This window comes from Rhinichthys klamathensis, unplaced genomic scaffold (assembly GCF_029890125.1).
Source record: "Rhinichthys klamathensis goyatoka isolate OS25496 unplaced genomic scaffold, OSU_Roscu_1.1 h1tg000039l_1, whole genome shotgun sequence".
NCBI lineage: Eukaryota > Metazoa > Chordata > Actinopteri > Cypriniformes > Leuciscidae > Rhinichthys > Rhinichthys klamathensis.
Window position 1 is genome coordinate 493,767 of NW_026606586.1, and position 21,983 is coordinate 515,749.

At 38.8% G+C, this 21,983-nt stretch overlaps 1 protein-coding gene across 1 annotated transcript in view; it reads right to left on the reverse strand.

Moving 5' to 3' along the window:
• Nucleotides 1-287: 287 nt before the first annotated feature.
• Nucleotides 288-21,983, reverse strand: part of actn3b (actinin alpha 3b) — a 46,593-nt gene continuing 24,897 nt past the window's right edge. Inside the window, exons 8-21 of the mRNA XM_056246456.1 lie at nucleotides 21,858-21,943; nucleotides 21,503-21,595; nucleotides 19,683-19,913; nucleotides 17,563-17,710; nucleotides 14,229-14,379; nucleotides 10,933-11,041; nucleotides 10,103-10,243; nucleotides 7,615-7,797; nucleotides 6,348-6,482; nucleotides 5,216-5,395; nucleotides 3,924-4,070; nucleotides 3,783-3,848; nucleotides 2,009-2,167; nucleotides 288-1,485 (exon numbers count right to left, since the gene is read on the reverse strand). Of these exons, the coding sequence (XP_056102431.1) occupies nucleotides 1,327-1,485; nucleotides 2,009-2,167; nucleotides 3,783-3,848; nucleotides 3,924-4,070; nucleotides 5,216-5,395; nucleotides 6,348-6,482; nucleotides 7,615-7,797; nucleotides 10,103-10,243; nucleotides 10,933-11,041; nucleotides 14,229-14,379; nucleotides 17,563-17,710; nucleotides 19,683-19,913; nucleotides 21,503-21,595; nucleotides 21,858-21,943 (1,988 nt within the window). The 3' untranslated portion in view covers nucleotides 288-1,326. The remainder of the gene's footprint in view (nucleotides 1,486-2,008; nucleotides 2,168-3,782; nucleotides 3,849-3,923; nucleotides 4,071-5,215; nucleotides 5,396-6,347; nucleotides 6,483-7,614; nucleotides 7,798-10,102; nucleotides 10,244-10,932; nucleotides 11,042-14,228; nucleotides 14,380-17,562; nucleotides 17,711-19,682; nucleotides 19,914-21,502; nucleotides 21,596-21,857; nucleotides 21,944-21,983) is intronic.

Here is a 21,983-nt window from a genome sequence, read left to right on the forward strand (position 1 = left end):
TCTCAGGATTCACACTAGAAATGTTTTATTTGTCCTAAAGCACTTTTATAAAAGCTACTTAGATGTCATAATTGAACCCTGGCTTAATCTAAGCCCTGTCTGTGAAACCGTGCCTCAAAATAAGCACAACTGCATCGATATCCAGGCTTTTATTTAATGAATCCTTCTTGTACGGCCCTGGATTTCAATGTCTTTCCAGATGGGTTTAAGGCAAACCTGGTTCTAGTTCAGCACTTTTGCTAGCAGAAACTTTTCCGGTCGGTAGCTACAACACATACACTTTGCCATAACATCTTTAATTTCATTTACTGGCTTTGGTTGATAATTTGGCACATCCGCTCCAAATAAAAGAAAAACAAATCATGAATTTGCTTTGAAAGACGTACATCATAAACAATATTAAAGGGGTGACACATGACAACACAACATACAGACACACATCGTTCTGTGTGGAGACGAATCAGTTGTTCTCACAGTTTCATATTAAGAAGACACTGGACACTAGTAGTGCTTTTTGGGGTCTAAAAATACAGTACAGACCAAACAAGAGGGGGGTCTCTCTCGCATATTAATGCCAGTAGAATAAACGCAGCATGCATCTTCACAAGCGCTTATTAGCATCAACAAACACACTTTTTAATATATCTTTTATCACGTTGGAAGGTTTTTTTTAGGCACAGAGAGAAAAAAATAAGGCTTAGTGCTAAAGTCAACATGAAACGCATTCACAACCCATTTAACCTTTATAATGTTGGGCGGGACTTATTTTTTATCCATTTGGTTGGTGAAAAGTGTTTCATATCCAGAATAAATCCAGATCTGAATGTGTGTGCATTGACTATTGGCAAGATTTTTAGTGAGACAATAACCTACAAACCTAAAAATGGCTATTTGTCGAATCATTCCCGGCCTAGATGACACCATCTGTAACAGAAAGTCGTTTCAGAGGCGGAGCAAGTTATTATATTTCAGTGAAAGATTATGAAGACATTATTTGCGTAGCGTAAGACCATCAGGAACGTGAATACGGTCGGTTTTGATTCCATGTTGACTCTTCATATCAGATGCGTATGGAGACACAAGCGTCTGCCATCCAAATTGGACATAATTTGAGATTAAAACCCCCGTTGCACATCATCCCTCCGTTTATAGGGTGGATGTAAGACACACAGTACGATGTTAAAGCTAGCAATGTAGACAGAAAAACAGAATATTTATGAGGGGGAAACGAGGGATATTATTAACTCTCTCTCAGATTGAAAGCTACATTTGGGGGCTTTTGGAGAAAACGAGAGGAGAGAGAAAGAAGGAGAAAATGAAAGACGTTTATAAATCGCTCTCTCCGTAGAGGGCGCTGGAGAAGGAGATGTAATCCAGGGCTCCAGAGGACCCTTCGGGGCCGATGTACTTGGTCATGCGGCTGATGCAATACTCGGCTTGCTCGGGGGGCAGTTCACGACGAAGCTCTTCCACAGTGATGAAGGGCTGAAGGACAAGAAGAGACACGTTCTTGTGATTAATTCAAAATCCTCCCCGAGACACACATGGAGTGAAGAGAAACGACAGGGGCCGGTTTCACAAAGATAGACTTTGACTATGGCTTAGATATAGTAGATAGTCAGATTTCAGATAGACATCTAAATCAGACCGTTGCACAAAGCACTTAAGACTCTGACTATCTTAAGTAGGACTACACTGCAATGCATTCTGGGTAAAATAAGACTTTTCAAAACAAAAAACATGGTGGATCGAGTAAGCGCATTTAACCGCTCGGTGCAGTTTACCCCAGCAGAAAATATGTGTGTGTTGGAGGAGTGTAACAGTTACAAGGACATTTTACGTGGGAAATTTAGCGGATTTTACCCAGAATGCATTGCAGTGTAGTCCTTCTTAAGATAGTCAGAGTCTTAAGTGCTTTGTGTAACGCACATTTAGATGTCTATCTGAAGTCTGACTATCTAAGCCGTAGTCAAAAGTCTATCTTTGTGAAACCGGATCTTGATCTCACCTTGTCGGAGGCCAGGATCTTGAAGGAGGCCACGACCTGTTCAGCAGTGTCGGTTTCAGCGGTCTCGCGCGTCATGAAGTCGATGAAGGCCTGGAAGGTGACCACGCCCGTGTTGTTGGGGTCCACCAGGGTCATGATGCGGGCGAACTCCACCTCACCCTGTCAGGAAACAGCCAATGAGGTTCGAGATACACATTTACCTTTGTGCTCAGTTATTGGTGTGCTGCAAAGCATCTATTGAGGTCCTGGTAGGGGGTTGGCAAAATATCGACATACATTTTTTTTTTTTTTTTTTTTCATTATGATGGAGAGGTTTGTACGGAAGCGTATTGCATTCACTTGAAGAAAAAAAATTCAGTTTTTCTGAATTAACGAGTTAATTAACTCAGAATTACAAGATCATTTTTCATGGAAATTTTTTTTTGCTCCGTTTTTCTGAATTAACGAGTTAATTATCTCAGAATTACGAGAGAATTTTTCATGGAAAAAAGTTTTCGCTCTGTTTTTCTGAATTTCTGAGTTTTTGAGATAATCAAGTCATTAATTCAGAAAAACAGCAAAAAAAAATTCCATGAAAAATTATCTTGTAATTCTGAGATAATTAACTCGGAAAAAAAGTTTTTGCTCTGTTTTTCTGAATTAATGACTTGATTATCTCAAAAACTCAGAAATTCAGAAAAACAAAGCAAAAACTTTTTCCCATGAAAAATTATCTCGTAATTCTGAGATAATTAACTCATTAATTCAGAAAAACAGAGTAGATTTTTTTCTTCAAGTGAATGCAATACGCTTCCGTAGGTTTGCTACAAAATTGTGTTCAACTAAAAAGAGAAAAACCTTTAAAAATGTCACCAAAATAATTTATTGAATTATAATTTTTTAAATCAGAATTTAACTAAATAAAATAAATATTCAAATGTGTTGAAAACAAAATCAAATGTGTGATAGCCCTACTTTATTTAGGACATTTAGTCAAATTATTTGTAGTTATTATTATTATATTGTTAATTTAACTTTGAATTATTATTTGAAGTAGTAAAACTATGTGATAAAAAATTTGGCAAAATATTTGAAAATAAAAAATTCTTAAAGATTTTAATTCTTGTTTAAGTTTTTTTTTTAAGAAATACTTTTATTCAGCAAGGATGCCTAAAAATTTTCAAAAGTGTCAGTAAAGACAGTGATAACTTTACAAAAGTAATTTTATATTGATCATTTTAATTAAAATAAAATTGTGTAAATTGTAAAAAAAAGAAGTAATTAATCAAAGGCAATTGCGACTTTTTATCTCACAATTCAGACTTTTTTTCTAACAATTGCGAGTTATAAAGACAGAATTGCTTGATAAAATCACAATTGCATGTTATGAAGTCAGAATTGTGAGATATAAAGTCGCAATTGCGTGTGTTATAAAGTCTAAAGCAATTCTGAGAAAGTCAGAATTACGAGATTTAACTATTGTGAGATAAAAAGTCGCCTTTATCTTTTAAAATGTTTTATTTTGTGGCGGAAACAAGTTTCCATAGAAAACAGCTCATAAAAATAGCTATTTTAATCATATTTTACAATATTACCGCTTTACTGTATTTTTGTTCAAATAAACACCGCCTTTGTGAGCGGAAGAGACTTTAACATTTTTTTTTAAAACGTGTTAACCCTAAACCTTTGAATAATAACTGCATGTAGTTTAGTGAGGATAAATCATTTTGTCACAATGTTTTTTTAAATAGGGGTGTGGCTATATGCAAGTGGGCGGAGCTTCCCTTTCACTCACCAGATCGTAACCCATAGAGATCAGACATGCGCGGAAATCGTCGGGGTCCATCATGCCGTTTCTCTTCTGCAAGTTAAACACAGTCATGAATCCACTTGTATACCTGGCTCAGATGTGAATGTTGCCGTGCGTCGCACTGACCCTGTCGAAGTGGTTGAAGGAGGCTCTGAACTCGTTGAGCTGCTCCTGGCTGATGCCCTTGGCGTCGCGGGTCAGGATCTGGTTCTCCACCTCGTTGATGGTGCGAGCGATGGTGGTGAGCAGCTGCTCCCATCCCACACGGACATGCTGGAGGAGGGAATGACGCAATCAGGGAATGTGCATTTGTTATGTATTATGCTGTCTTTTTACCTCTGATTTATTTTAATGGTGAGCTTGTAAAGAGTACTTTGGGCTAGGCGTTAAGATAAAACGTAAAGGTGCATTTAAGGTGTTTAATATTTAGGAGGATCTGTTGACAGAAATGCAATATCATATACATAACTATGTTTTCAGTGGTCTGTAAAGACGTTTCATAATGAACCGATATGTTTTTATTACCTGAGAATGAGCGATGTCTTATCTACACGCATCGACATGTTTCTACGGTGGCCCTGAACGGACAAACGCGTTTCGTCACTGTGTTGTTCTTCGTGCAAAGATCGAGCTTAAGTCAGCGAATAAAACACTGACACAATGATGAACAGGTAACAATAATATTCGCAATAACATATCGTTTTACTGAATAATGAAGTAAACCTAATTTCTTAATGTATCTTTGTAAAGAAACCTCGTTGTTTAACTGGCTACTCTCTGCTGTCTCAGACGACGACATCACTTCCTGTCGGCCACCGTAACTTCAGTTGCTTGCAATTCGCAACCTCACCACTAGATGCCGCTAAAATCACACATTACACACACGTTTATTGATAATATTATGAACAAATATAGGGGAGACCAGGTTAAATCATTAATATACTGTACAAAAAAGTTAAATTGGTCATAATTGCTGATATTTTCCTGATTTTTTTGTGATTCATAATAGTTTTACAATTTAAATTTTGCTAAAAAGTAATTAAATAATTAAAAATAAAACACATTTTTTAAATATGTTTTTTGTTACCTATATTTCAAATAAAGGTGTTCCTCCTAAATCAGTGTCGATAAAACAAAAGGTTCCCATTGTGACAACTTAGCCCGCTATAGGGTCAATATTAGTTCAAATTTTAAAAGCTTTGCTGCTGTCAAGACTTTAATGTGTATATGTGTACAGAAATTGATTTTCATAAATAAATATTCACAGGAAGTGTGACAACTAGCCCCGTTCTTCCGTATAACGCAACACTAAGTTTTGCACTAGGAAGATCATATGGTTCTTCTGAACATTAAGCCTATCTGGAATCGCATAGTGTGTGTGTGTGTGTGTGTGTGTGTGTGTGTGTGTGTGTGTGTACCTCCATGGTGTAGTTGGTGTGTTTGTTGTCGAAGACGAGGGCCTCCTGAATGAGCTGGTGATCTCCCTCCAGTTTGTCAATGTTGGATTTGTAGTTAATGATGTTTTGCTCGTACTGCTTCAGATTATTCATCTGTTCCTCCAGAGAGCCGGAGATATCCACCGACACCTGACCAATCTCCTAATAACAGCAACACAGAGAAAGACAGAGATAGTTAACAAATGTTTATTAGAAGAGGAAGAACAAAAGTCTGAAACGGCAAACAGTGTCGCTTCACAACCAAGCTAAATGCTAAAAGCTAATCATAATTCAAAGAAATTAAACATGGTTATTTTTCCTCCTTATCAGTTATTGGTTATTAAAGTAAACTAAAACCATTTAAAAAAATAATTTAAATAAATGTTAATTGAAATAAAACCTTGTAACTACTTTAATGTAGCCTACCTTTACTTGATGAACTGAAACAGAAGTGAAACTCGAAAAAAGTTCATTTATTTCAGTAATTCAACTTAAAAGGTGAAACTAATATATTATATAGACTCATTACATGCAAAGTGAGATATTTCAAGCCTTTATTTGTTATAATTTTGATGATTATTATGACTTACAGCTTATGAAAACCTTAAATTATAACAAATAAAGGCTTGAAATGTCTCACTTTGCACCTTTTAAGTTGAATTACTGAAATAAATGAACTTTTGCACTATATTCAAATTTTTCGAGTTTCTAGAAGATATGAAGGAGCCGAGTTGTAAAGTGCTTTGTAAGTTAAAAGTAAAATTTTAAAATGTACACTGAATTTAACTGGGAGCCAATGCAAATTTTGTAAAACAGGAGAAATATGTTCAGAAATGGAAGTTTTGGTAATGACTCATTTTGTACCAGTGACCTTATGAAGAGATTTTGGAAGGACGCCCATAAAACAAAGCATTACAATAGTCGATTCGTGATGTTGCAAGAGCAAGCACAAGCGTAGCGCTACTCGAGTGAAAGGACAGGACGCAGACGATTTATATTCCTAATCTGTAAGAACCCAGCACGGGTAACACTGTTAATATGAGCTTCAAAAGACAGCTGTTCTTTAGTTACTTCCCAACACTCATTACACTCAACACCTGTTGAACAAGCTCACCTCCATCTTGGTCTGAATCCAGGGTCCGATGATGTTGGCCTGAGCGGCGAACGAGCGCCTCAGTCTCTCGTTAGCCTGTTGTCTTGCGACCTCCTCCTGGAGCATCTGGTCTCTGTGGGGAACCAGCTGCCTCACCTACAGACCACACTTTCCATTTCATTTATTTTGATTTGATTGGGACAATGCTCATTGATCAACAAACAAGTTACAAGCCAGAGTTAGCTACAAGTGCTAGTTTCCATCTGTTGTCCCTAGCCAGATCTTAACAGGCATCCTAAAATACAAAAGTAAATAAAAACACACTATACATTTAATAAATAGAAATGTAATAAATACAGCAGGAATTTTAAAACACCGCACTATATCATACAGTCTGTCCAGTGTCGCAGTGAATCAAGGCAATTACCAGGGCTGACCACTTCTGAGTTTAGCTTGGGGTGAGAATTATGGAGGGGGGTGTAAAAAAAAACTTGCATCACACACAATGTGTATAGTGATTGTCAAAACATTTGGTAACTAAACAGAATTTTATTAAAGGGATAGATGCTGTCAGTAATTACTTGCCCTCATGTTGTTCCAACCCCATAAGACTTTCGTTCGTCTTCGGGACACAAATGAAGATATTTGTGATTAAATCTGAGAGCTGGATCACTCCTCCATAGGCTTCTAAGGGATTGAAACTTGCCGGCCCAGAAAAGTTATGAAAGACATCATTAAAATAGTCCGAGTGTCTACAGCGGCTCAACCTTAAGTTTATCAAGCGACGAGAATACTTTTTGTGCGCAAAAAACAAACAAAAATAACGACTTTATTCAACTATTCATTTCCTTCTCTGTGGGCCTCGAGTGAGTTCCCGTAGTGTAACAGCGCAGCGCTTCTGGGTTGCACGTCACACGCAGGCTCACTATTGGCCGACGCTGGTCATGTGTGTGTGATGCGTGTGACGTACAACACATAATTACTGACAGAATTTTCATTTTTGGGTGAACTATCCCTTTAAGTTTAGTGACAACATGTTACAATGTTTACATAGTACACTGACTGGTTGGCTACTGTTTTTATTATTGCTTGACACAAATTTTCACGATTTCAGTTCAATTCTTGTGATTTGATTCCGATCTTAATTCAATATCGATGCATTTGAATAAAAATTAGGTATAGTATAGATACAAGTTATTTTTCTCAAGAAAAAAAAAGAGTGAGAGTTGGCAGGCCTGAAATTGTGTGTGTGTGTGTGTGTGTGTGTGTGTGTGTACTCTGTACTCACAGCATCCCATTTGTTGCTGATGTCCTGTGGGCTGAGGACCGTGTATGGATTGACTCCGACCAGCTTGATGCCGTAGGTCTGAGCGATCTTCGTGATTTCGTTCTGGATGCCCATGATGGCAATGCGCTCCTTGTCGGCTTCTGGTATGGTGGCCTTGAACTGGTCGTGAGCTGTGATCAGACTCTGAAAGACAAATGGAGATTAAAAACATTAAAGCTGTAGTTGAAATAGTTTCTCCGTTCAATAACCAGCAAATGTCCTATAGTAGTGTTTAAACAAAGACTATAGATATACAAAGACGATGCACTCATATTACTCTGAATGGGAGAAGGTGCACTGTGCAATATGGCGGAATAAGTCCCGCCTTCCAAATAAAACAGCCAATCAGCAATTGGTAAAGTCATCAGTGTTCTAAGACAGACACTTATGATGCATTTTTTGTCATGATTTGATCATTTAGAAACAAAATGTATGAGACAGTTGTCAAATTTCATTGGTGATTTCAAATAAAGTTTAATCATAAGCTTATGGCGCTTTTCCACTGCGTGGTACGACTCGGTTCGGCTCGCTTCGCCACTGCGTGATACGACTCAGCACGGCACGGCACGGCTCGGTTCAGCTCGGTTTGCTTTTCCACTGCCGTTAGTACCGCTTCAAAGTGTGTGGGATTATAGTCTGATCGTTATAGTTTATCCGCTCCTCGGCAACCAACGAGAGGAACGTCTACACTTCGTCCGCTGACCACGATTCAGCCATTTCTTTTTTGGAAGTTTTTTTTCTTTCTTTTTTCTTCAAGCAAGTGGTTTTAAAACAGGTGCCCTAGGGGTGTAACGATACACAAACCTGACGGTTCGGTTCGTCCCACGGTTTTGAGGTCTCGGTTCGGTTCGGTTCATTTCGGTGGGGTGGGGGGGTTTAGAAAGCTAAAATTGCTTTTATTTTTTATTAAACAGTGCTTTAATGAACAAATTGTGTCCTTGTCTTTAAATTAATTCAATTACAAGTAAACGTTTGAGCTAATGCTGTAAAGTACAGTCCTTACTTGCACATTACTATAACATTAAAGCTTAACAATCGAGCCTAGACTTTTAGCCTGAATGATATAATAATAATCAACACTCAAATAACAAATTGTATGAAAACATGTAAACTGCACATAAGGCCATTTTTGCATTAACATGTTTTTACTCTAATTTGTTATTGTTATATAATAATTTACACAGTTGCTGTTATTTTCATGATAACTATTTTAAACATACATTAAATAATCAAGATATCATAAACAGGTTAAGTAAAATATAATATATAAACTAATATATAGCATTTATTTAGTGAAAGAGTTAGCAAACCAGCAAGCTGTGGACACTGAATGACTTGCCTGAGGTAAATATAAAGCTATGTGAAAAACTAAGCGTTTTATTGACGTATTTCCGCTGTTGAAACACTGATTGAGTGTTTACACGAGTTATGATGCCTTTCAGTAAGTATACTGTATCTTTCAACATACCTTCGGTTGTCCATTCATGTTTATTCTGTAACTGAGGAAGAGATGATCGCGCTCCGCGCTGCCGCATGCATACAGTGATATCTGTCACGCCACATCTAAGAGCGCCAAAACGGCATTTATTGTTTGCATTTCGTGATCAAATAGACATAATTTGAAAGATTACACCTGGCTTATTATCAAAAGTAACAAAACACTGAGCTTATTGCGATTATATGTAGTTAATGGTGGTTAGGCAACAGCCCTATTCGTTGTGTACACATAACACATGAGGTGCAATGAGCCGGGGCTGGGCGGGGCCACAGGGGGCGGGGCGCGTTCGGTTCGCCATGAGAGTATCGCGATACGTATCGTGGGTGGTGTATCGCGGTTTTTCAGTTCGGTTAAAATATCGTTACACCCCTATACAGCGGTGGCTGTTACTGGCTATTTAAATCTAGCGGGTTTGATGTCTCGCAAATACAATGACGCTGGTAGTGAAGATTCTGTCTGACCAATCAGTGATCTGCAGTGTGTTCACGTCACATTTAAGTATCGGTACGGTACGGTTGGAACCTCGACAGAGGTGGTACCATTTAAAGCGAGCCGAGCCGTACCATACTGTACCATGCAGTGGAAAAGCGCCATTAGTGAACAGCTTTGAGAACTGGATGGATGTTTACCCATTCAGAGAGATAGTACAGTATTCAGTACTTCTATGACTGAAATAGCTGCTCGAGAGGCGTTTCAAAGACGGCCAGCAAATGAAATGACTTGGGACTTTGGCATAAACATTGGTGCTTTTAAATTCTGAGAACGCAAGAGACTGCAGGCTTTCTCCCAATATTATGGTATTATTTCAAGCTGAATATTCTTTTCACTTGGAAATGCATCGCATTATGGAAGTTTAATGCATTGCAATTGCAGTTTAGCGTCATCTTTAAACCTGCACCTCAATGCACAGTATATTAAATCAATTGTGCATAAAACGTTCCTGCTTCTAACCTGGATCTCCTCAATGCTGTGCACAATGAACATGTCCTGCAGATCCTCCATCGCTCCATCCATCCAGTTGTTGAACGGCGCCGCCCTCTTGGCGAACTCCAGGTACAGCTGATCAATTGTTTCCCACAGTTTTTCTACACGCTGGTGGAAGAAAGAGAAAGGCTACAGTAATTAGCAAAAAACGTTCACAAATCATTTCCTGATCATCTTTTTACATTCAGTCAAACCAAAGATTATTCAAACAGATGTAATTGTTTATATTTTTTTTACAAGTGGGTGCAGGACACTATAGTTCATTAATTTATGTAAGTGAGGAGAGCAAAACAAAAGTAAACTGTGATGTATTATACCCAACTACCAGTAAAAATAATACAAATTTGGGGCCAAAAATGATTCAGACACTTTGAGCTGACCTTGTTTTGCTGAAGTGTTTTTTCTTTTTGCTAATGCGGCATTTTTACACCACAGACTGAACAACATGAAGCATTGCTTGGTAATCGGTTGATCTAAACTGGTATTATCTAATTGTGTAGTTAAATTTAACATCTGACAGCTATTCAACATAATTCAACTGTGAGTGAGACAGTCTAACAGAAGGATGGACAAAACCAGTGAAATACAGTATCAACTGATTTAGTTCTCGAGTTCTTGTCATATTTTATTACCATTTTCTAAACTATAGCGAATAAACTGTGATAATGTGAGACATGTTGAAGGTGTCTGAAGAATTTTTGCATGACTGGTATTATTCCCATTTGCACCTTCACAGCGGGCAGTTAATATTTGCCTTCAAACTGTTATAGATGTGAGTTTGATTGAGGTGTGTTCACCTCTAGAGAGTCTCTTCTCTTCTGGGTGAGGGTTCCCAAGTTGTCCCACTGGTCGCAGATGCCCTGGCAGCGGGCGTTGACTGAAGTGGCATCATGATAGTCCAACTCACTAGTCAGAGAGAAAGACAAATCTGAGCACCTTTGAAAAGCTGTATGGAGATCTCTGGATGAAACCTGTCATTGTGTTAAATAATGTATGGATTCATTATTAAACATATTTTGATGGGCCACTTCAGACATTGTTGACTTTTAAACTAACTCTCATTAGAGTATTAATATAATTTTTCTGCATAATATCTGCTAACACTTTATTGTGATGCTTCCCAACAGACATTCTTCTGACTATAAGTGACTTTGCAACATGTAGTTGCAACGTTAGGCTACACTTACAGTATATAATTATTATTATAAATATATTATAGACAACAGAATGTCTAAAGGGGACCATCAAAATAAAGTGTAACCAAATACACTCAACTAAAGGATTATTAGGAACACCATACTAATACTGTGTTTGACCCCCTTCAGAACTGCCTTAATTCTACGTGGCATTGATTCAACAAGGTGCTGAAAGCCTTCTTTAGAAATGTTGGCCCATATTGATAGGATAGCATCTTGCAGTTGATGGAGATTTGTAGTGCTGCCACTAACGACTAATTTTCTAACGACTAATCTTTCGACTAATTTTTCGATTAGTCGACTAATCTAAACGACTAATTAAAAGTTAGAGTTTATTTCGTTGTGTCCATTTTATTTTGAACTCAACTGAAGGGCCAAAACATAAAATGTCACCTGTTCAAAAACATTATGTATTAACAATCTAAGCATTAAGTATCTGCATTTCCATTAGGCTATACCATATTAGTCAGAGTCCTAATCTAATCCTCTAATAACAAACATGTATGTATTACTTAAATTAGCTCTTTGTTCTGCCTTAAAAAATGTACAGTAAGCTAATATTGATTAATTTATGTACATTTCTGAAAAGCATAACTGATAACATCACTCTGAATAGTAAAGTAGATGCAATGCATTTTCTGTGAAAAGCGCTATACAAATAAATTGGAATTGAATTGAAAGAGTCTGGACTAGCCCACTATGAGTCGCGCTGAAAGCAGGCAGGCACGCAGTTATGTAGCTCGCGTTTACACTTGCGTGCATGGCGGGCCCGTGCCGCGGTTCGCGTGAATGTGAAAGCAACACGGACTCGGGAGCGCTTGTTCAGGAAGTTAAGTAACCTGCCCATGCGTTTTAGCTGATTATGATGCATTTAGTTAAATAAAACACATGTAAGGGATGATAGTGTTGATGATTTACCTTGGATACGCGAGAGTTGAGTCTGCAGTGTATTCGCGCATTGCGCGTGCAATCAGGGCAACACATTTGGAAATCCACTGTCTCCTCAAAAGAGTCCGTTTGAAAAACACAATATATTGACCCGCGTTCTGTTTTCTATCATGCGCCGTGCACGTTTGCGATGGCATAAGATGCACGCAAACTCAACAGGGTTCGATAGAATTGAGTGTGAAACCAGACCAACGCTGCGGGGGGCGCCGGGAACAATCGCGCTCGCGCTCGGACTCGGACCGCAGCAAACGAGCCCACTGTGAAAGCTCCGTCACCTGCCTCCGCAATTTTTCATATCAAAGCAGTGAAGGCGGGCGGGAACGTGAAGGAAAATGATAGCAGACAAACCAGCAGGGTGCGCACGGCGCACAGACTGGTGTGTGGAGGTGAATTACAGTGAGCCGTTTGTGACGGGAGACCAAAAATAAATAGCGGTCAATAGTAAAACGACACGTCGACTAAAAAAATTGCCGTCGACTAATTTGCATGTTCGATTACGTCGACTAAGTCGACTAATCGCGGCAGCACTAGAGATTTGTGGGATGCACATCCAGGGCACGAAGCTCCCGTTCCACCACATCCCAAAGATGCTCTATTGGGTTGAGATCTGGTGACTGTGGGGGCCATTTTAGTACAGTGAACCAATTTGAAATGATTCGAGCTTTGTGACATGGTGCATTATCCTGCTGGAAGAAGCCATCAGAGGATGGGTACATGGTGGCCATAAAGGGATGGACATGGTCAGAAACAATGTTCAGGTAGGCCGTGGCATTTAAACGATGCCCAATTGGCACTAAGGGGCCTAAAGTGTGCCAAGAAAACATCCCCCACACCATTACACCACCACCACCAGCCTGCACAGTGGTAACAAGGCATGATGGATCCATGTTCTCATTCTATTTACGCCAAATTCTGACTCTACCATCTGAATGTCTCAACAGAAATCGAGACTCATCAGACCAGGCAACATTTTTCCAGTCTTCAACTGTCCAATTTTGGTGAGCTCTTGCAAATTGTAGCCTCTTTTTCCTATTTGTAGTGGAGATGAGTGGTGCCCGGTGGAGTCTCCTGCTGTTGTAGCCCATCCGCCTCAAGGTTGTGCGTGTTGTGGCTTCACAAATGCTTTGCTGCATACCTCGGTTGTAACGAGAGGTTATTTCAGTCAAAGTTGCTCTTCTATCAGCTTGAATCAGTCGGCCCATTCTCCTCTGACCTCTACCATCAACAAGGCATTTTCGCCCACAGGACTGCCGCATACTGGATGTTTTTCCCTTTTCACACCATTCTTTGTAAACCCTAGAAATGGTTGTGCGTGAAAATCCCAGTAACTGAGCAGATTGTGAAATACTCAGACCGGCCCGTCTGGCACCAACAACCATGCCACGTTCAAAATTGCTTAAATCACCTTTCTTTCCCATTCTGACATTCAGTTTGGAGTTCAGGAGATTGTCTTGACCAGGACCACACCCCTAAAGGCATTGAAGCAACTGCCATGTGATTGGTTGATTAGATAATTGCATTAATGAGAAATTGAACAGGTGTTCCTAATAATCCTTTAGGTGAGTGTATATTAGCATACAGGTGAAACTCGAAAAATTTGAATATGATATTTACAATAATTGAATATGGGCTTATGAAAACCCCAAATTCAAAATTAGATAGCTAGAAGGTTTTCATAAGCTGTAAGCCATAATCATCAAAATTATAACAAATAGAGGCTTAAAATGTCTCACTTTGCATGTAATGAGTCTATATAATATATTAGTTTCACCTTTTAAGTTGAATTACTGAAATAAATGAACTTTTGCACGATATTCTAATTTTTCGAGTTTCACCTGCATAACAACAATATATTATTACGTATTTCATTCTTTTGATTTTGGGGTGAAATATGACCCAGACATGTTTCTGACAGGTTTCGTGAGATTCACCCATTAAAGCCTTCTTACTTCAGCTCTTGAGCGATGGCTGCAATCTGCTCCACTCTGTCCTGGTGGGCGGCCAGGTCGCTCTCGAACGCCTCGTGCTTCCTCATGAGGGCCCGGATCTCCATCAGAGAGGCCGTCTCGTAGTCCTTCTGAGACAGCAGGTGCTCCTTCCCTGCAAACGGAGAACCTCAAATCAGAAACGCATTCTGGACTGCCTGCATATGTTCGTTTTGCTGTAAAGATGGGAGTCACAATAGTGACATTTTTCAGGCAATTAAGTCCGTTGTCTAGTGCCAATAGTGTAATGATGTATGAAGTAGAGGTCGACCGATAGTGGATATTAACGATAACGATAACTAGGTTGGACCACGCTGACCGATAACCGATTAATCAACCGATGGATACTGAATGAAAACAAGCATAACACATAAAATAGTGCTAAACTTCATTACAAAAATTTAAAAACAATGAACCATGAAAGTGTTCTATACTTTTTAATATAAAAATATATGAATTATACCTTGAACATTCATGTTGGTTCATAGTGTTTTAACTAATTTTAAGAGATACAACTTTAAAATGTATTGTTAAACAATAACAAATTAACAATACTTTTATTAACCTTAGTTACAGTTAAAAATGGACACATCGTAAAGTGTTACCATTTCATATTAATCCATACATGCTTGAAGTTGGCCATCTTTATATATCTACACTAAGGCCATAGCACTGAAGTTAGACACGTATATTGTATGTATACTCTCACACGTTATTTGCTTCTATTTTAGGACACTTGATGATGATCAAAATAACAAGATATGTATTACGGTCGGTGATGATAAAAAAGAACTGAAATCAAATGCGTTACTGATTTGTTTACTGTCGTTTGCATGACGATACAGTTTGCTTTCTCACATCATTAGCTTTAAATATGAAACTTCGCCGGCTAATGAATGCATAAAAGCGACCATCTGGAAATAAACTAATGAAAATAGATGGCAACAATCATGACATTAAACATTTGGGTCGGGCTTGCGTGTTTTTGTCACTTTGCGAAAGTCACAAAAAATCTTAAACGACTCAGATCATCCACTTTACTAATATTTTATCCTCCTTCCTTCTGGCCATTTTTTAACATGATATGTGTGTTTGAGTTATGGACGCACCTATGGTGGAAACAAATTTCCAATTAAAATCTATCTATCTAATCGCTTGAGCTACTAACGTCAGCATCCGTTCAGTATCGACGCCAAACATATACTGCTGTTCTCCACCAATGCAGCATCTAGTCATACGTTTATAATGATATGAAAACATGTATGGTAGTATATTACTGTATACACTGTAAAAAAGGCAGCTGTGATTGCCAGAACTTTACCGTCAAAAATACGGTAGCAACATTATTGGTTTTACAGACTTAAATTAACAGAAATAAAACGTATTTCATAATCTGATATAATGTTAATTTACTAACCTATTAAAGTATTAATATCTGTTTTGTACCATTGTAACAGACTGACATCCTATAATCACAGCAGTGATGAGTCACATGATAAATTAAAGCTCATCACAATCACTTTTCCACATGAAAGTTAATAAATAATATAGAAATAAAAAATAGAAAAAAAATGTAATTTCGTTGTACTTGCAATGACAATGAATAATAATAATAATAATAAGAAGCTGCACAGAGTCATTCACACAAACATTAAACACCATCATGGTAACATACATGAAATTTTAAAAATGCAATAAACATTCATTTAACAACATTAAATGTAACATAAAACCCTAATGTACATAACTGATTAGAAAAAAACTATGGAGAAACAGTATTTCAACAAAAATACAAATCAAATGTGAAGTGTCACGCAGGGAATTGTGGGAATGTCAATTTATGTTTTTTCACTGTAAATTATACAATGAGTTGTTCTTTTTCACTTTCAAAAACTGTCAATTTAACGGTATTAGTGTATACCATCTACCATTAGATCTATAACAGTTTTTTACCGTGTATATAGTAAGGAAACTTTCTGTTAACCAATTAACAGTTTTTCACTGTAGCATTTTTAACGGTCTTTTACCGTTAAAATCACGATATTTTTTTACAGTGTACAAACGATTTCATTATCCATTATCTGTTTTACACCCGCTCCGTAGCGCAGTCTCACGTGTCAAAACAAACTCCACGAGCGCCATGATGTTTTTTTGCCTCCTCTAGAGGGCGCTCTCGTACTGTATAATGACAGCAGGCGCTTCTCAGCCGCTCCAGCAACGGACGAACCCGGAAAAAATATCGGTATGGGTTTTTGCTGGAACAATTGGTTATTTAATCTGCAAAACTGATCAATCGGTCGACCTCTAGTATGAAGCACAGCTGACACTGAAGTCACTTTCAAACCAAGCATCTGTTGGCCAACGTTGCGGATCCGTGTGACCAACTTGAACCTGTTGAGAAATCTGCGCAGGGAAATCTTGAAAACCTCATCTGCTCACTAGTCCACTTTTAAAGCCTTGAGTTTATACTCACACTCTTGCAAACTATCCTAACTCAAACTTAACATCTTGAAGACTTTAAGTAAAAATTGAAAGACTCAGTGGTAACGTTGAAGTCGTACAACCATTCGTTTATCGCCTACGTTAAGCTTTTTACTTCTGCCGATTGTATTTAGGTTTAAACATCTACTAAAAGTCGTGTTCATATGAGAAGATTATTCTGACGCACAAAATATGTAAGAATCATAAACTTTTGTTGCGAAATCTTTATGGGAAAAAAATTACGATTGCGTGGATTCCTATTGAAATGACTAAAAAAGAAGTATATTTATTATTAGTATACTTAAACTTAATATATAGTAAACTTAAATGAAGTTAAAGTATATTTTCCAAGTATTCTTTATGTAGTAAGTGTACTAATATAAATGCAAGTGTATGATTTCAATATCTCTTGGGACTAAATTGGCCCACTTTTTACTTTATAAAAGTATTTGTTCCAGTATTAGTGTCCCAGTATTGAACTTTAACCAGTAGTAAAAGTTTTGGCCTCATGAAAAATTCCAGATAATGTGGATTCCTATTGAAGTGACTAGATTTCGCCTGTGTAAATTCAACAAACAACGCTAAATGTGACCGCACATTAAGGCAGATTGGTGTCAAGAGCCCAGAGTTTGATGGCCATATGAAAACAGCAGTGTAAGCGACATATAATATTGCGCACAGCGTTTTACCAGCGATCTACAGTATTCCTCTTTTGAAAGTGTGAAAGGATCACGTATTTTAGAGATGAATGGGAACGCTAACGGCTAGTTTTCTCCAGGTATTGTAGACCTCCTAGATTTGAACCGAGCACGAGTACCTCCGGTCCAGGACTCGTGCAGGGAGCATTTCTGCTTGAACTTCTCGGCCAGATGATCGAGTCTCTCCAGACGACGGATCTCAGTGAGGAGCCATTCCTCATAGCCCTTCTCCACTTGCTCCAGACCTTTCCATGCATTAGCAATGTCCTGCGAAACACAAAACACACGCTAAAGGGCCGTACACACCGGGACGAATATCGCCGCGCGTTATTCGCCAGCGTTTTTCAATGTGTTTTTTGTGTTCACACCCAAGCGATTTTCGCTGACGATGAGCCGAGTGAACATGCAAATTCATTCCCTGACATTAGATGGCGCTTAATGTAAAACAGAAATACCGCGGTACACAAGGTGGCGCAGCGCAACTTTACGCTTCTGACACTCGCTTGTCACTCAGAAGAAGAGAGCAAGTATTTACGGTATTTATCTTGGCTTGCATCTTCCTCGTCTTATTTCTTCCCGGCAGTGTAGACGCCATAGATATCCATAATAAAGGCTAGATGTCTTACGGCGGAGTCTCTATCATCATCACCGGCGGCCATCTTGTCACAGGCAAGCTTTCTGGCGGGCTCTGTGGTGCCTGATGTAAGATGAGTGATCAGCACGAACACAAATACTCTTATCTCGTTGAAATCTTGGCGGATTTACAAACGGTTTGGTTTCTTACAAACGTTATTAACGTGGCTATACTTCTGGATGATTATTTATTGATACACTTATTATTCATAAGTATGCAGTGTCATAACTACATCTCTGACGTTTATGACAAACCAAACCGTTTGAAAATCGGTAGAAAATTGAGCAAGTTATGGTTATTTAAAAAGTACATGCACCATTAAAACACAATGTTATGAGTGAGCGAGCTGCCTGTGACAAGATGGCCGCCAGGTGCGGACGTCCACCTCCATTGGCCAGCAGCGCGGACGAGACATCTAGCCTTTATTATGGATATCTATGGTAGACGCTACTTGGCGTATATCTTCTCCGCCGTTACGTATGTGTGCTCGGCAAGACCGTTTTGTGTTTGAGCGCCCCCAAGTTGTGTTTTACTGTAACTTCAGAAGCTCCAGACACGTGAGCAAAAGCGGCAATCTCATTGGTCGGATAGTTTTTGACGCGGCGCGTCAAACCAAAAAAACGAACCTGAGGCGGTTTTTAAAAAATTACGCTTTTACGCGTGGCGTTTTTCGCGTCGGTGTGCACACTCACATTGGCGCCCTTTGTTTAGTCACGAGGCGTTAAACGTCGGCGAATATCGCGCGCGAAATTCGTCCCGGTGTGAACAGGCCTTTAGATTCGAATCGTACCTTAATCAATGAGTGAAATCTCAATCAATTTACATGATTCACTGTAAAAAGTGTTCAGTTCACTTACTTAATAATTGTAAGGCGACAGGTTTCCTTAATTGTTTTAAGTAAATTCCACATTACTTATTTTTTTTTCCGATTAAGCATGAAGTTTATTTACTTAATAATCCTCAATTATTTTAAAGTTAAAGTTACATGATTCAATGTAAAAAGTGTTCAGTTCACTTAAAAAAATTAAGGAAACCTGTTGCGTAAATAAACTTAAAGCTTAATTTAATTTTTTTTTTTAGATTAAGCATGAAGTTTATTTACTTAATAATTTTAAGGCAACGGTTTCCTAATTTTTTTTTTAAGTCAAGTCACCTGATCTCTTTTTACAGTGTTTTATTGGCTAACCTTTCCATGCATTAGCAATGTCCTGCAAAAACACAAACACACGCTTAGTTTCGAATCGTACCTTGATCAATGAGTCAAATCTCAATCAATTTACATGATTCACTATTTTTTAAGTAAATAAACGTAATGCTTAATTGAAAAAATTCCACATTACTTAATTTTTTCGATTAAACATGAAGTTTATTTTCTTAATAGTTTTAAGGCAACGAGTTCCCTCAATTTTTTTAAAGTTAAGTCACCTGATCACTTTTTACAGTGTTTGATTGGCTGATTTCTAAGGAGTGGGAGTGGCTATTGATAAAGTGGAGCTGCTAGCAGTCTTCAACCTTAGGACCAGCATGCGGAAGATGCTTTTCAAAAAGGCCAGAATTGGGGCCTGAAGAAGAAACCCAAGTTTTGCAATGTGTTTCATGACTTACCGACACCATCTTCCCCTCGGAGGGCATGAAGGCCGGGCGGTTGCTCAAGCGCAGCTTCGTCTGCAGGGTGTTGAAGTTGATCTCCAGCTGGCATTTCTCCTGAACGCGTGGAGGCTTGTGGACGCGCCTGTAGTCCCGGAAATCCTCCAGCTTCTGCTGCATGGCTCGCATGGTCTGCTCCGCCACGCGGTTCTCCAGCCACGGGATGGTACGACGGATCCACTCCAACAACTACAGAGGTCAGGACGGAGAATGATGGGCATGAGACAATGTTGGGAGGTTTAGAAGGAACAAGATTAGGTTTTTTCCCGAACCCTAGTGAGATGCCACCTAAATGGCTCCTGACGGGAAACAGTGAACAAATTACTTTTTTTTTTGTGTGGAAATTCACCATTAAAACACCCAAAGTTTTCATCCGAAATGGCCGGCCAATTTAAGGGCAGTGTCATTTGATAGATTTTTCGTGTACATTTAATGCATTTGGCAATGCAAACGGCTATGTTTCAAGGCTACGGCCGTTTAGAAATGCCAGCACCAGTTAAACAATCAGAAAAACCCCAAAACCTGTGTTTTACTTACTGCCCTGGCTGAAAACCCAAGTTTACAGTAGCCGGCTAGTCTCCAAAACCATCAATCCACACCAGCGTGACTTGTGGAAACCAGCTTGCTGACTGGTTAGGCTGGTTTAAGATGCGTTTCTTATTGAAAAGGACTGATATAAAAGAGTTACACTTATAAAAAAGGTACTATTTCAACCAATATTTGTGTTATATGTATTTTGTCTGCTCAAAGAGTCTCTATCATCATCACCGGCGGCCATCTTGTCACAGGCAAGCTTTCTGGCGGGCTCTGTGGTGCCTGATGTAAGATGAGTGATCAGCACGAACACAAATACTCTTATCTCGTTGAAATCTTGGCGGATTTACAAACGGTTTGGTTTCTTACAAACGTTATTAACGTGGCTATACTTCTGGATGATTATTTATTGATACACTTATTATTCATAAGTATGCAGTGTCATAACTACATCTCTGACGTTTATGACAAACCAAACCGTTTGAAAATCGGTAGAAAATTGAGCAAGTTATGGTTATTTAAAAAGTACATGCACCATTAAAACACAATGTTATGAGTGAGCGAGCTGCCTGTGACAAGATGGCCGCCAGGTGCGGACGTCCACCTCCATTGGCCAGCAGCGCGGACGAGACATCTAGCCTTTATTATGGATATCTATGGTAGACGCTACTTGGCGTATATCTTCTCCGCCGTTACGTATGTGTGCTCGGCAAGACCGTTTTGTGTTTGAGCGCCCCCAAGTTGTGTTTTACTGTAACTTCAGAAGCTCTGATATAAAAGAGTTACACTTATAAAAAAGGTACTATTTCAACCAATATTTGTGTTATATGTATTTTGTCTGAGTATGAGTCCTAAAACCCAGAAACGTTAGCATTTTTCCAGTTGTCTTGTCTTACTGGGTTTTTGGTTTAATGCCTGAAATAAGGTCTGCGGTGAATACAAGCGCAAGAATAATTTTCATTATACAACATAAAATACTTCTTTTTTTTTTACGCCTTTACAATGTCTTGAAAAAGGCGGTTGCCATCAAGTGGCTAAATGGGACTACAGACCTTTTCGGGAACATTAAACATCATCAAGCTGACCAGTAAAACTCATCTACTCACTTTTAGTTTATAATCACACACTTACAAACTATTCTAACTCGTCTTTGGAACTTTGGAAGTTTTGGAACGTTGGAACTTTTGGAACACTCTATTGGAATCAGTGTTGCACAGGTTTGTGAAACATGCAGATCTCCTCACCTCACTGGCCAGTTTCTCATACTCCTCCATCAGCCTTTCGTTCTCCTGGTTCACAGCCAGAACCTTGCAGATTCTGTTAGCAGCCGTCTCGGCCTGACGAGAGACGGAGAAAACCAGCAGCTCATTTAGTGACATAACCAATTCTGTGTGGAGTTAATGCGCCTGTATCCAAGTCTCCTCACTTAATTTACACGTTCATTTACTCTGCGTTACGCTGGAGTGCGTCTGGAAGCTCAATGCATTACTGAAATCATTTTCCTTCAATCATTTACACAAACTGATCTTACACTGTAATCATGATAGCCTTTTTTTAGTTTAAGAAATTGAATGAAATTTGATTTGTGGCGACTGTTACCTGTTCGGCACCGGCGAAAGCATGGTAAAAGCAGGACACGTAGGTCATGATGGCTTTCTCGTCAGGTTTAGGGGTGTTAACGATGTCTGAGGACAAAAGTAAGAGAGAATCAAGTGGAGTTGAAGT